General features: G+C 49.4%; 1 protein-coding gene across 3 annotated transcripts in view; it reads left to right on the top strand.

The window, feature by feature from the left end:
- Nucleotides 1–14072, top strand: part of LOC144169039 (uncharacterized) — a 139700-nt gene that overhangs the window by 98780 nt on the left and 26848 nt on the right. For 2 of the 3 annotated variants that reach the window (XM_077698033.1, XM_077698034.1), the window contains exons 2-4: nt 3102–3343; nt 5936–6129; nt 10094–10235. In XM_077698033.1, the coding sequence (XP_077554159.1) occupies nt 3213–3343; nt 5936–6129; nt 10094–10235 (467 nt within the window). In that variant the 5' untranslated portion in view covers nt 3102–3212. Of the gene's footprint in view, nt 1–3101; nt 3344–5935; nt 6130–10093; nt 10236–14072 lie in introns of those variants that run through there. The other variant, XM_077698035.1, reaches the window with a different exon arrangement.

The following is a 14072-nucleotide window of genomic DNA, read 5'->3' as shown; positions in this document are numbered from 1 at the left end:
ATGCGGATTAGTTAGGCCTGATTGTGTACATAATTTCTGTTTGACTAATAAATATTATTATTATTATTATTATTATTATTATTATTATTATTATTATTATCCGTACTGGTTTTCATCTGAACTAAGAAAGGCCCTTGGTAGAAAGAATCGAGCTCACAAACAAGCAAAAAAAACTGGCCAAGAGAGGTGGCAGAGCGAGTTTCGTCAACTCAGGTCGCATTGTAAAAATCTGCTTAAGCGCGATAGGTCCAGTTATATAGCCGCGGTTGAAGCCGATGCGCCGCGCAATGCTAAAGCTTTCTGGGGTCATGTCCGTGCACAAACTTCCAAAAACAACCCTGGAGATATTAACCTCATTGACAAGAGGGGTGACAGCATTCCTGACGTTCCTAATGCTTTTGCTCAACAATTCAGTTCAGTATTCGGCAAGAAAAGTGCAGCCTGCCCCCCTCAAGTGTTTCCGGGGTATGATAAAAGCTCAGAATGTTTTATTTCGGAAAGTCTTGTATCAAGAGCTCTAAAGCGAGTTAAGCCCTCATTTTCGTGCGGCCCTGATGGCATTCCTTCGGCGGTACTGAAGGCGTTTGGGGATCTTCTTGTTCCGGTCTTGGCGCGATTATTTCGAACGTCACTCAATACCGGCAAGTTCCCTACTCGTTGGAAGACTGCGCGGGTTGTTCCTATATTTAAGTCAGGGTCAAAGTTAGACCCCACAAACTACCGCCCGATTTCTATTCTCTGCGCTGCTTCAAAACTCTTTGAGACTGTACTACATACAGTACTCTCTTTCAGCGTAAAAACTATATTATTACCTCAGCAACACGGCTTTCTCGCTGGGAGATCGACCACCACTAATCTCGTCAACTTCATGCTGCATGCTTCGGAAGCTGTGCAAGGGAGAGGTCAACTTGATGTAGTCTACTTTGATTTAAGCAAGGCTTTTGATGTCGTCTGCCACGAGCTCTTAGCCAAAAAACTATCTGAGCTTGATATACAACCATCCCTGATATCTCTTATATGCAATTATCTATGTGATAGGTCATGTTTCGTGCATGTAAATGGACAGTCTTCTCTTTCCTATGAGGTCACCAGTGGTGTCCCTCAGGGCTCAGTTCTCGGGCCACTTCTCTTCTCAATCTTTATAAATGATGTCGCGACAATATTTAATGATTGTAATTTTCTTTTATATGCCGATGATGTAAAAATATTTAAATCTGTTTCCAACTCTGCCAGCTGTTCCGCTCTCCAGAGAGCAATCTCGTCCTTCTCGCATTGGTGCTCATGCAACAAACTCCTCATTAATACATCTAAAACTAAGGTAATGACATACACAAGAAAGACTGACAACATCTTGTTTCCCTATAACATCAACGGTGAATTACTCCCACGTGTGGTAGAGGTTAATGACCTAGGCGTCACTTTCGACAGTAAACTGAGCTTCTCTCCACATATTCAGGTAATTACTCGTAGAGCTCTTCGATCGCTTGGCGTTGTCTGTCGCGTGTCCAAGGAGTTCAAGGAGCCGATTTCTCTTCTCAAGCTCTACACAACTATATGTCGTCCTCAGCTTGAATATGCATCTGTTGTCTGGAACAGCACGAGTAAAACAAACCGTAAGCTTGTAGAAAGAGTCCAAAATAAGTTCATATCTATCTTCAACCATCGCTTTGGCGATAGTAGTAATTATAACCCTGGATCGCCCTCTTCATTGACGCTATCATGCTTAACTTCCAGGCGGAACAAGGCTGATATTCTCTTCCTCTTTAAAATTATGCACGGCATAGTGTCTTGTGGTGAGCTGCTACAACATGTTCGTCTTTATGTGCCGCAAAAGTGGACCAGGAAACATGATACCTTTTGCAACTCCAATTGTCTGCGTGTCTTGTGCCCTGTGTGCCGACTGTAATGCACGTACAATCGGTACTCGGATTACCTTGATATATTTAATGATTGTCCTACTCTGTTTCGCAAACATGTCTGTGAGTTTGTATTGGCGTAACTGCCAACTTTTCTTATTCTGCATTTGTCTTTTATCCTTGAGTTCATGCACTTAAATGACTTTCATTCCGTAACTTCAACATAAGCTATCCTTTCGTTTTTTTTTGTATTTTGTATTTTATTTTGTATTTGAAAGATGTGTACATTATGTTTCGTGTGTTTCTGTTTCCGTGCGCCAGCACAAAGGCCCCCCCGGCTGTTCCTGGGCACGCAAATAAATGATTGATTGATTGATTGATTGATTGATTATTATTACTATTATTATTAATATTATTATTACTCCAGCTGGATATGAGGCAGGCACGCGCTAGCCTGAGCGTAGAGGACGAAATCTTCCTGCGCTGATACCCAATTTACCAGAAAAGCGGGAAGTGCGAGTAAAGGGGGCGTGGCGTGCTGTGGCGAGCCGTTTTAACAAAGGCGCCGTGCACACTTGAACGCAGCGTAGACGCACACTTCAACGCAGCGTCCCTATGGACGCGTAGGGTAAAATGGCAGCCAGGACATCAGCCGACACATCATGTCGCCAAGTGGAAGCGACATGAAGACTTCGTGCTGTCGAAACTATCGTGGCCATGCGCCGTCGTGTCTGAAACAGCACTGACTGAGTAACAGCGCAGTCTTTAGTGTGCCCGAAACGGGGGTAAGGGAATGAGTTCGGTGGGAGTTCCCTTCATTCTTCCCCCATCAGACAGGAGGCAGGAAGAAAAACGCCAAGCTCCCCTTTCCGTTGGTTATGTGCGTGGTTACGTTGTATAGTCGCACTCATTGTTTGAAGTTCCGTTCCTCGTAATGAATTCTCTAAAGGCGCCTTCATAATAACTTCATGCTCTTTCGTTGATACTTTTACCTTATTATATCAACGATACCCTGCAGCAATTCCGTATGATATGGGACCCTCATCGGTTTTTCGCATTTACATCTCACTCAGGTCCTAACACGAGAAACTGATTTTTTCCAATGCGGACGCCGACACCGCAAGCAAGCTGTTTTGTGGGTAAACGTTTAGCAGTGTCATACTAAAGTGAATGTTAATGCAAAAGTGAATGATAGCGAGTATGGTGCGACAGGACTGACGCCATCCTGTACGTTCACTTGCGCAGTGGCGCGCTGGAGGTGAGCGCCGGGAGCTCCCATGCGCCGCCGGTCGAGGCAGCAGGGCGGTGCTGACGACGACGTCACTGGCGGACGGGTAGTGCCGGTCGCTACCGCCAATGGCGCACGTGCTGCTGCCCTGCGACGTTCCCACCTGGCCCGAGGTGGAGCGACACCTCAGCCAGCTCCGGTTCGCCCACTCGCCCGAGCAGCTGGTGGCGGACATGCAGCGCATATACGACCTCTGCTGGTGCGTATACTACAACGGTTACCTGCACAGGCGCTACGCGTACGTTAAAGTGGGTTCATGTTAGTATTACGCAAACATTAGACTGCCTAAAAGTTCGGATACGGTGTACACAGGAAAAAATATTTTTTGTGTACATTATATTATCAAGGTAGTTGAGTTCGCACGCAATAATTACTCCCCTTGTAGCTTGAAGACCCGCATTAGATCTTATTCCTCAGTGGGTTCTGTGCAGTGCAGCACCAATGGTCTTCGCAGCGGACAGGGTTAACTTATTTCCATTTTCATGGCTCGTCCGTTAGGACTCACCCAGAAGAAAGTAACTTCACTGAAACGGCGAACGACTCTTTGTTGGACAGTTTGGTGGAAATTGACTATGGGGCCGATTGAAAAACTACAAGTGGGTGGCATTATGTCATTCCGGAAGAGTTGGCTACATTTTGTTGTTATGAGCTTGCGATGTTTGTTCTGACAAGTTTTAACGATGATTGCCTGGAATTCTTTGCAGAAGGCCCATAATCAGTATTTTACGTTCATGTGTGAGAGTGTATCCTTCCTTTACATTTGGGAACTCCACAACAATGCGCAGCGATCGGTAGGGAGCCGTGTGTCACGTTGGGTTTGGTGGAAAATCGAAGAGCACATTACCGCACGCGCGCTTGCTGCATGTGCCTCCATTTTTCGCGCCCCCAAATAGCAGGGGCGCCGAATGATCAGACACTTGAAAGCAGTGTCTTCACTGTAACGCATTCCTGTGGTTCATATTTACTGCAGTGCACAGTCGTGCATAGGCTTAGCTGGAGCAGTGCTTTACCCACTCTTAGTGTTCTCCTGCTTTGGTGTAAGGTACTTATAGTGACAACTGCTGCACTTCTTTCACGTCGTCCACATTTGTTTGAACAGTTTTTGTTAGGAACTTGTGAGATATTCCACGATAAAGTCAAATGTGATGCTCCAGCTAAGCCTGTGGACGACTGTACTAGAGTGATCAATGCATGTAACCAACAATGAATTTGCCGCGTTCGACGGTAGAGCATACGGTTTGACTCGAGAACGTTGTATCGGCGTTGTGGCATCACGTAACGTAAGCATGGCGGTCTGCATTGCGCCGTGCTAGAGCGCAGATGACATTTTTAGTCAAATGTAATGCGCGTCTCAGTCAATCGCTAATTTTGCTTTGTTGGCGTGCATTGTGGTGAAGGTGGAACACGTAATTGCCTTAGAGTGCATGTTCGCTGTTCGCTAAGGGCTGCGGCCGAGGCGTGTTCGCATGATAGCGTGGTGGCTCTTTTCGGTGAAGCCCGCACACTAGATTATCAGGTGGCCCGACGCGCACTCGGGGGGGGGGGGGGGGGGGGGGGGGGGGTGCCAGATGTGTGCGGTCCTCTCGGAAAAGTTCTGAAGTTGGCAAAGTGAGTCGTGTTTAGTGCAAGGATGAAGCGCTAAACGCTTCCTGTCGTGCCCACGAAGGCGACTAGCGCTCGCCCCCTACCCACTGCAGCCGGCTTCTGCAGATTATGTGCTTGACGCTGCGTGAACTATGTCACTCGTAACGAAATCAAGCGAAATTAACTGCACATTCGCGTGTATCCTCGTGGGACGCAACCTCAGAGGAGCTATGTTTTTTTGGGCGAAACACTTTAGGGGCTCGGGCTGTCAATGTCTGCTGTCGTCTCATGTAGTCACGGTGTTGAAACACGGGGCACTCGTTCCCTACGCCTCGCACTAGGATGTAACAGTTGCTAAAAGAACACACGGGGACACTCGTTATCCAACGCCTCGCGCTAGAACGTTTCATACCCGTGGGCAAAAACGCGTACTAAAAAAAAATTCCCCCGCATTTCCCCGAGGGGGAGAATGTGAAAGTGCGAATGCACGGTTGTCGGCCCGCTTGCGGCGCTTGCGCTCGGCCCCCGCAGCCCACCGCCTCGCCGCCTTCTCTTCCATCTCTTCCATCGGGTTTGTAGTATCACGTGTACACCACGCAGTTATCAAGCCGCTATAACGCCGCTGAGTCGCCAACGCACGCCGCTGACGACGTAGTTTGAATGCGTTAAAGATATAAGGCGCGTCACTAACACTGATATCACCATCGCGTCCGTGGCTTGGTCGGTAGAGCGTCGCGCTGCGGCCGCAAAGTCCTCGGATCGAAACCTGGCGCCGGATGCTGTTTCTTTTTTAAATATAGAGGAGCACTGCGGACGCCGACGCCGCCGCCGCCGCCGCCGGCGGTGGATGGTTTGGGGTCGCTTATAAAGTGCATTCGCACTTAAAACCACGCCGGGACACTTGTTTGCTGACGCGTTGCGCTAGAACGCATGCTGCGGCGTGTGACACGAACACAAATTACGGCCAGTCTGTCTCTGATTTGATTACTTAAATGCGGTTCAACGCAAGAGAGGGCGCCACCGCCTCAGCAAGTGCGCCGTTGCTCCTCCCACCGGCGCTTCTGCAGCGCCCAATCGGCGCACCGGGTGGCAAGGGAGAGACTTACAATCTTTGAATGCAGTCATGCGCTGAATGCTTCGCCCCTTCCCAGGTTTCACGTGAGTGAAGATGGCCCGTTATTTTCTCTCGCATGACTTGGCGTCTCAGCGTTGGCCTGGACCCGGAGGAACCTCCCCGCGAGGAGATCCGGCTGGACCTTCTCAAGCGCTTCCTCAAGTCTCTCTCTGCCGACGAGACCCGGCGGTTCTTCGAGGCCACGCTGCCGGCGCTCATCGGCTCTGCACTCCGGCTGCGAGAGCTGCGGCCAACGGGCGGCTTCCTCTACTGCCTTCAGCAGCAGGGTGCGTCTTGCAGATATGCCTCTCGACAAACATCCGGACTTGACAAGCCGAACTACTCATAGGCCGAATGCGTCGTACTGATGTACCTTGCGGTTTAGTAACTCATAAATATTGGCCTATACACTGTGTTTTTAGAGCGAAGGCTTTACTACGCTAAATCCTTCCAAGTAATTGATCGCGTCTCGAATGACCCTCAGTCGCTGGCGTGCAAGCCCGCGCCCTTCTTTTGGCTTCGCGCGCTCGGAGCCTCGCTGCTACGATACTACGTGAGTAACCGAGTGCGAAACGGCCGCTTCGACGGCACTTGTTCGCTCAGCGCTAGCTGGTCATCATCGTCGATGGCACGCCGGCTGGGCTGTCTGCGCGTATCGTTCAGCTTCAGAGAAACGATGAATCCAATCATACGGTAGATATAGCTGGACGGCAGACTACGAAATCTCAAGGAAAGACACTCTTTCACGAAACACTGTGTGCATAGTTTTTGCTTTAACTGAGTTTAGAAGTGTTAAACCTGAGCCATTTTTGCTTTTCGGCGTAGTGTGAAACAGATTCTCTCCAAGAACGCGTGAAAATAAAAAGAATTCTGTCGCTAGCAAGCAAGGGTTTGTTTAACCAGCACGCTGTATTTTTATCTGGGCAGCGCATTTATTACGCGAAAGTCCCATAAGGGGATTTATTAGATGCGACGCATCTCTTGCTCTGAGGCATTTCCCTCCTGCGTCGGCGTTGTCCGGCGCCCGCACGCCAGCTGCGCATGCGCGACTCTCCTCCCGTCTTCTCTCCGACAGCTCTGCGCGTAACGCTCTCACTCCGCCTCATTATCATAAACAACAGCTGCGTGCGCGTGCTTCGCTCGCTCCGCTCCGCTCCCGTCGCGCAAGCGTGCGCATGCGCAACTCTCCTCCGTTGTCTCCTCTCCTTGAGGCGCTGTGAATATAAAGCGGGTATCGCGCTGCGGCGGTTCAGTCAGCGCTCGCTCTCGTTCGACTTCGCGTCACTTTGTTTGACGACTGCGTGCTTGACTTGATTCTTCCGATGAAGACGTGATGGAAGCGACGGTCCCTTCATGAAAAGTAAAATTACGCCCACCTTCCCGCGTATGAGAACACCCGCATGTGATGGAATGCATCATACGCGTTCGCAACACGTTTCACCCGATTTAGAGAATCAACCCAATGGAAACTCCAATTGAACCCCCCGAGGCGTCGCATCACACCAGGAAGATGGGCGTAATTTTTTTAAAATGAACTGCGAGACATAGGTCATTAAGACCCAACAGAACTTCAAGATTACCACTTTGTTCATTACACAAGTAACCATAGAATGGCTGTTCCACGTCCGGCGCTAGATTAGCCAGTGTGGACCGTGGTCCTTCAAAAGTATGACACTCGCTGAACGCAATAGTGACCATGATTGAAGGGGTCCTTCGCATAACTCCCTTGCAATGGAGATCGCCTAAATCAGTCCGCTAGTTGCACCAGGAACTCATGACGGTAACTTGCATCTGCGGCAAGGACAAGTCACAAAGATGGGCCTTTTGAAATATCAGCTTGCAATACAACTCTTGGAAGATAAGTTTGGCACGTATGGCAGGGTGACGAAGCCGACAGACAGGCAGAATAGCTTTATATGGGCACAACCGGGGCGATTAGGCAGGCGACGTCTTCTCCGTCGTCCGATGAAGCCGAGTAATAAGCAGCATCTTGCAATCAACTACCGGATAAACCGCATTTGCATGGTCGCTACAGAAGCTCAGCGAACCGAGTTGCAGTCACGTTGAAGACATGTAAACAGCACGCCGCGGTCGGAAGTCGCAGCGACGTCAGAGCCTCAGCAGGCCTGGCAGCGTTGCCTAGCCTCTGCTCTAGCGCACTGCGATAAGCTTCTGCCTCAGCCATGTAAACACGGCCACAGTTATTTTGCTTGCCGGCGGGAATTTGCTTGGCGCATGCATCGCTGGAGGATATTGAGACCTCTTGGGTCTGGATCTAAAGGGATCGTCGCCGCCATGTTTTCTGCTCGTTTTTCACTGCTTTCTTTCGGAAGGCTTGAGTAGGGACGGAGTTATCAGGCGACGACAGACGGGAAAGCGATTGCTAGGGAATAGCCGCACGTTCAACGGCCTCCACGAGGTCAGTGATCGACCGGCAACGGCGAAACACGAAAAGGTCTGTGCCCGAGGCACTCCGACGCATTCAAGCCTTTTCCACTCGGTCTCACTTCTTGCACGCGCGTTTTGCTTGGCCCCCTGCCAGCCGCGGCGGCCTCCTAGACTCCGTTCAAATAGCCCTGGTCTGTTTTGGTTCCTCGGCGAAGCAAGCTCGCGTACGCGATGGAGCTGCATACTCAGCGCACTCCATGCAGTATCCTCTTTTCTCCGCTGGTTGCCGAGCAGCACGCGGAACAAATTGGCCCGTTGCTGTTCTGTTCCTTGAAGAGGCCCCGATGGGTTTCGTGGCGTCGTATTTTATGCGCCGACGCTTCCTTATTCCCCACTGACTTGACTCGTGCGCAGTTTTACCGGATCTGCGTTCAAATGAGGTGAACATTCGCGAGAGGGAATAGAAAACGCTGCTTAGGGCCTACTTCTGGCTATGGTGGACCTTGTGGCAGAAGCCTTGTTTTTTTAAAGTATTGTTTAAACTTTTTTTATAGTTAGTAATTTAAAGGATTTATTTCGGGATATATTCAGGGACTGTAGTAAAGGAAGGAGCCGTTGGGTACAGGGAACGAGGGTAGGTGATTTGGAGGAGAGCGAGCGTAGGAGAAGAGCGGGAGGATTACGATAGGGGGAGAGTGGGAGGCCTTAACTGGTAGGGGCCGCCAAAATGCCATCATCTTTCGCTGTGATTTGCACCAAAGCAATGAGTTGTGTAGGAAATTTTTAATGCTAAAATTAAAAGTGCTGCCAAAAAGTGCTGCCCGTGGTCGTGTATTTGCCTCCTCCTCAGGTTTAACCCAACCAGACAGAATTCTGTTGAAGATGTTCACATTCAAGGCAAATAAAACATTACTAATAAGAATCTAGTGACACGTAAGATCATCCAAAGTGCAAACTCAGCTGCACGAAGCAATGGAGGATTGTTGAACTGCCGTGTAACTGCCGTGATTGCGGCAACGTCAACTTGAGTGAACATATCGTCTCATATATCAGCACCTGCTTAAGAGTAGTGTTCAAGCACCGGGTCCTTACTTTGCTGTATTGAGTATTTTCGGGCTGTTGTCAAGTGCTAACAGGAACTTGGAAATCTAATTTGTCTACCTTTATTTGTGTAGCTGTATATCTCGACCGACCGCGGAAAGCAGCAATTGTCCGTGTCGGCTGTCTGACACACACGCTTGCATATGCACGCACTTATACACGCATCCTTATACAGACGCGAAGGTGCATACGTACATATATGACACACATGCATGCGCGCAAAAATATCCTGTGTGCTCATAAGCACGTACATATAAAAAATACATACACAGATACATCCCCGCAAATATAAGTAATTATCCTTCAGACTTTATTCATCGAATATCGCACTCTGGTCCTCGGTAGAACGTCTTTCTGTCGATATTCAGGAGCAACCGACGTTCAATCTCGTACCGTGCATTTGCATAGTATCGTATCTCCTCGAAGCATGATCATTTCTCCGCGTAATAGCGTGTGACAGCGCAGCGGTTGATGTCGCTTTACGCATCACCGGTTAATTAAAAATCATCGGCCTTTTTATTACGCTCGAACTGTCACGCAACCTTAGTGTTCAGTGTGCGTAATTACCGAGAGAGGCCGTAAAAACACAGTTAGCGCCGCGAGGTCCGTGTGGACAAGTTAGTTCAGTGCAGTGCTTGCATCTCTGCCTTCAACGTACTTTTCTCTGTGGCGTTTAGGTGCGCGTGGACAACTTAGTTCGGTGCAGTGGTTTTCTCTCTGCCTAGAACGTAATCTCTCGTGTGGCGCTTGTTCTTTCCGCAGAGGGCATGTTTGCACTGAGCCGACCGTTCCTTGCATCTCTCCTCGCCAATGCTTTCTTCTCCACGTTTCCCAAGCGCACATCCAGAACGCATCCGACGCTGCTGGACTTCAACTGCTCAGAGCTGTTTCCCTTCCTTGCCACGTGAGTACTCACGCGGGTTTGCACCGTGCGGGATGTTTTTTATATCGCTGCACTTTGTGACTGGGCACCAAAAGAATGCAAAACTAAATGCTCAAGTTTACGTATAAATACAAGAAAGGCGCCTTGTGGGTCGTTTTTTATAGTGCACCATTTGGTCACAGGGCATCAAAAGAATGAAAAGATACATGCTCGAGTTTACATACAAATATAACAATTAAGTCGTGTGGGACGTTTATATATTGCGCTATTTTGTCACAGGGCATCAAAAGAATGAAAAGTACATGCTCAAGTTTACATATAAATACAACAAAGTCGTCGTGTGCGACGTTTTTTATTTCGCGCTATTTTGTCACAGGGCATCAAAAGAATGAAAAGCTACATGCTCGAGCTTACACATAAATAAAGAAATACGCGTTGCGGGACGTTTTTTATATTGCGCCATTTTGTCACAGGGCATCAAAATAATGAAAAGCTACATGCTCGAGTTTACATATAAATATGAGAAAGACGTCGTGTGCGATGTTCTTATATTGCGCTATTTTGTCAAAGGACATTGTAAGAATGAAAAGCTACATGCTCGAGGTTACATATAAATATAAGGAAGACACCTTGTGGGACATTTCTTACATTGCGCCATTTTGTCAAAAGGTATCAAAAAAATGAAAAGCTAAATGCTCAAGTTTACATATAAATATAAGAAAGACGCCTTGCGGGAAGTTTTTTATCCTGCGCCATTTGGTCACAGGGCATCAAAAGAATGAAAAGATACATGCTCGAGTTTACATACAAATATAACAAATAAGTCGTGTGGGACGTTTATATATTGCGCTATTTTGTCACAGGGCATCAAAAGAATGAAAAAATAAATGCTCAAGTTTACATATAAATACAACAAAGTCGTCGTGTGGGACGTTTTTTATATCGCGCTATTTTGTCACAGGGCATCAAAAGAATGAAAAGCTACATGCTCCAGTTTACACATAAATAAAGAAATACGCGTTGTGGGACGTTTTTTATATTGCGCCATTTTGTCACAGGGCATCAAAATAATGAAAAGCTACATGCTCGAGTTTACATGTAGATATAACAAAGACGCCTTGTGGGGCGTTTTTATATTGCGCTATTTTGTCACAGGGCATCGAAAGAAGGAAAAGCTACATGCTCATGTTTACATATAAGTATAAGAAACATTCCCTGTGGGACGTTTTTTATATTGCGTAATTTTGTCCCAGGGCATGAAAAGAATGAAAACACACATGTTCAAGTTTGCATATAAATGTAAGAAAGAGAACCAGTATATACAAAAAAAAGTGACGGTATGTAGGCGGCTAATGCACTACAGAATACTGTGTAGGCCAGCCTTAGCAAGAAAGTCCAACAGCTGCTTGTAGAGAGGACCGTGCGTCCGCCGGTGGCTATCTGCAGGGCGACCTGGACGGTGTCGTTAACGCGAGATCGACTATACTCACAGATGCACGTTAAGTTCCGCGCCAAGGTGTGCGTGTCTCTTGCCACTAGCTGTATTGTACGTGTAGGCCATTATGTGACGATGGCTTTTGGCTTGGAGAGAGCACGTCCGGAGTTATAGCGTCGTATAGTGCTTAGCTCCGCACTAGGCGTTGTGGACCAGTCCAGTACTCGTGCCGCTAGGTGTGCAGGATTGTTGTCAAAGGGCTTCTATGCGCCCAGTTCGGCAGTGTGCACTTTATTCATAGGTGGTGCGATGGCAGTGGGTATGACTTTTTGTCGATTTGAATAAAGATTGCGGGATTCAGAAAACTGCGCAGCGTAAGTGAACTTACTCAAAACTAGGCGAAAGCCTGCGCGCGCGAGATTAAGGGTAAGACAGCTAAAGTGGTGCTTTCTTTTCAAATCTTTGAGTTGGCTGTTTTAACATAGCTTCATTTTAGCGCGTAGAGTGGTTTCCACTAGACATTGAGCGCTTTGGAGGAAACTGTCGTTATTGCAAGATGAGTCACCATAAAGAAAGAAATAAGGGCTTTCAGCAATGGGGTTGCTTAGTTAAATGTTTTACACATATATACGAGGTTATATGCATGAATGTCGGATTGAAGAATATAGTGCGTATTTTTACACGCCTTTTACATACTTTTTACATGCCTTACAGCAGTACTTTTACATGCTCTTTATATAAATTTGTACTGAAGGTTTTGTATGTATCCACCATTACTTAGGAAGTGTGACATCTCTTTTACCCACCGCGGTGGCTCAGTGGCTAAGGCGTTGTGCTGGTAAGCATAATGACGTGGCTTCGATTCCAGGCCTCGGCGGCCGCTTTTCTGATGGAGGCGAAAAGCGAAAACGCCCGTGTGTACGAGAGAGAGAGAGAAACAACATTTATTCATGCCTGCGTAAACCCGGTGGGTTACCTACTGGCGCTACTCGCCGGACCCCGTGCAAGGGGTGGTGGAAAGTCGCACTTTCGGCCGCTGGCGTTCGATGGCCGCGAGCGCGAGCTCGGCAGCCATCTTTTGGAGTTCGTAGTTGACGCTGGTGACCGCGTCCCTCACGCTTGGTGGGAGCGGATCATCGTCCTCCTCCGTTGTTGTTGTTGTCGGTGGTTGATTGAGGCAACCCCACAGCATGTGCTGCATGGTCGCACGAGCGCTCCCGCACAGCGCACACTCGTCCGTTGGGTATAGTTCGGGGCACACGTGCTTGGCGACCACGGGCGTCCATATCGCCCGCGTTTGGAGCTGTCGCACGAGCACCCCTTCCCTCCTGGTGAGTTTACGGTGTGGCGGCGGGAAGGCGCGCCTAGTCTCTCTGTACCACGCAAGCACATCCTTGTAGGAGCTGACCGGGGTTGCCTCCTCTTCTTCCCTGTAGTAGTCTTCCGCGTTCGATGGAGTAGGAGGAGGGGGCAGACTCGCCTCGGCCGCAGCCGCCGCCCGAGCCGCCGCCGCACCCTCCGCGGGCGCAGCAGCAGCAGCCGCGGCAGCGGCCGCACCAGCGACGGCGGCGCCATCGTGTCTCGTTAGCACGCGCGCCGCTCGGTCCGCCTCCTCGTTGCGGTTGGTCCCGGTCCCCACCGGTCCCACGTGTGCCGGGAACCACTTGAGGACCACCGGTAGCGTCCGTCGGGGCAGGGCCCCGCACACCCTGTTTGCGCACTCCGACACCGAGTTCCGAGCGTAGCTCAGTATCGCGTTTCGCGAGTCACTGATCACTGTCGCGCACCGTGGGTCCACTAGGGCCAGCGCGATCGCCAGCTCCTCCGCTTGCGTTGAGTCCCGGGCCCTGACGCTGCCCGCCGAGCACAGCTTCCCGGAGGTCGCTGCAATCACGGCCACGGCGTACGTGCCCCGGCGGCCTGGGTATTCCGCCGCGTCCACGTAGAAGGCGTTGGTGTCCGCCGCGTGCACGTCCGTCAGGGCTTTCGCTCTGGCCGCTCGCCGCTCTCGGTTCTCTTCTGGGTCCATGTGCTTCGGCAGCGGCGGCACGTGCATGAGGGCGAGCAGCCCGCGGGGCAGCGACCGCGCCGGCTTCGGCATCGGCGGCCGGCTTGCCGGCCACCCCCCGCCTCCACCACCGCGACCACCGCCATCGCCACCGTGTGTACGAGATTTCGGCGCATGTTAAAGATCCCCAGGTGGTAAAAATTAAGCTGGAGCCCTCCACTATGGCGCGCCTCATCCTCTGCGTAGCGTCGGCGCGTTCAACCTTACAATCAATCAATCAATCAATCAATCAATCAATCAATCAATCAATCAATCAATCAATCAATCAATCAATCAATCAATCAATCAATCAATCAATCAATCAATCAATCAATCAATAAATACAATGTAATATCTCTTTTATTGTGTGGCTTGA

Source organism: Haemaphysalis longicornis, unplaced genomic scaffold (genome assembly GCF_048455015.1).
Source record: "Haemaphysalis longicornis isolate Haplotype H1 unplaced genomic scaffold, Haemaphysalis longicornis Haplotype H1 scaffold_2, whole genome shotgun sequence".
Lineage (NCBI taxonomy): Eukaryota > Metazoa > Arthropoda > Arachnida > Ixodida > Ixodidae > Haemaphysalis > Haemaphysalis longicornis.
This window is presented reverse-complemented; position numbering and strand designations above follow the sequence as displayed.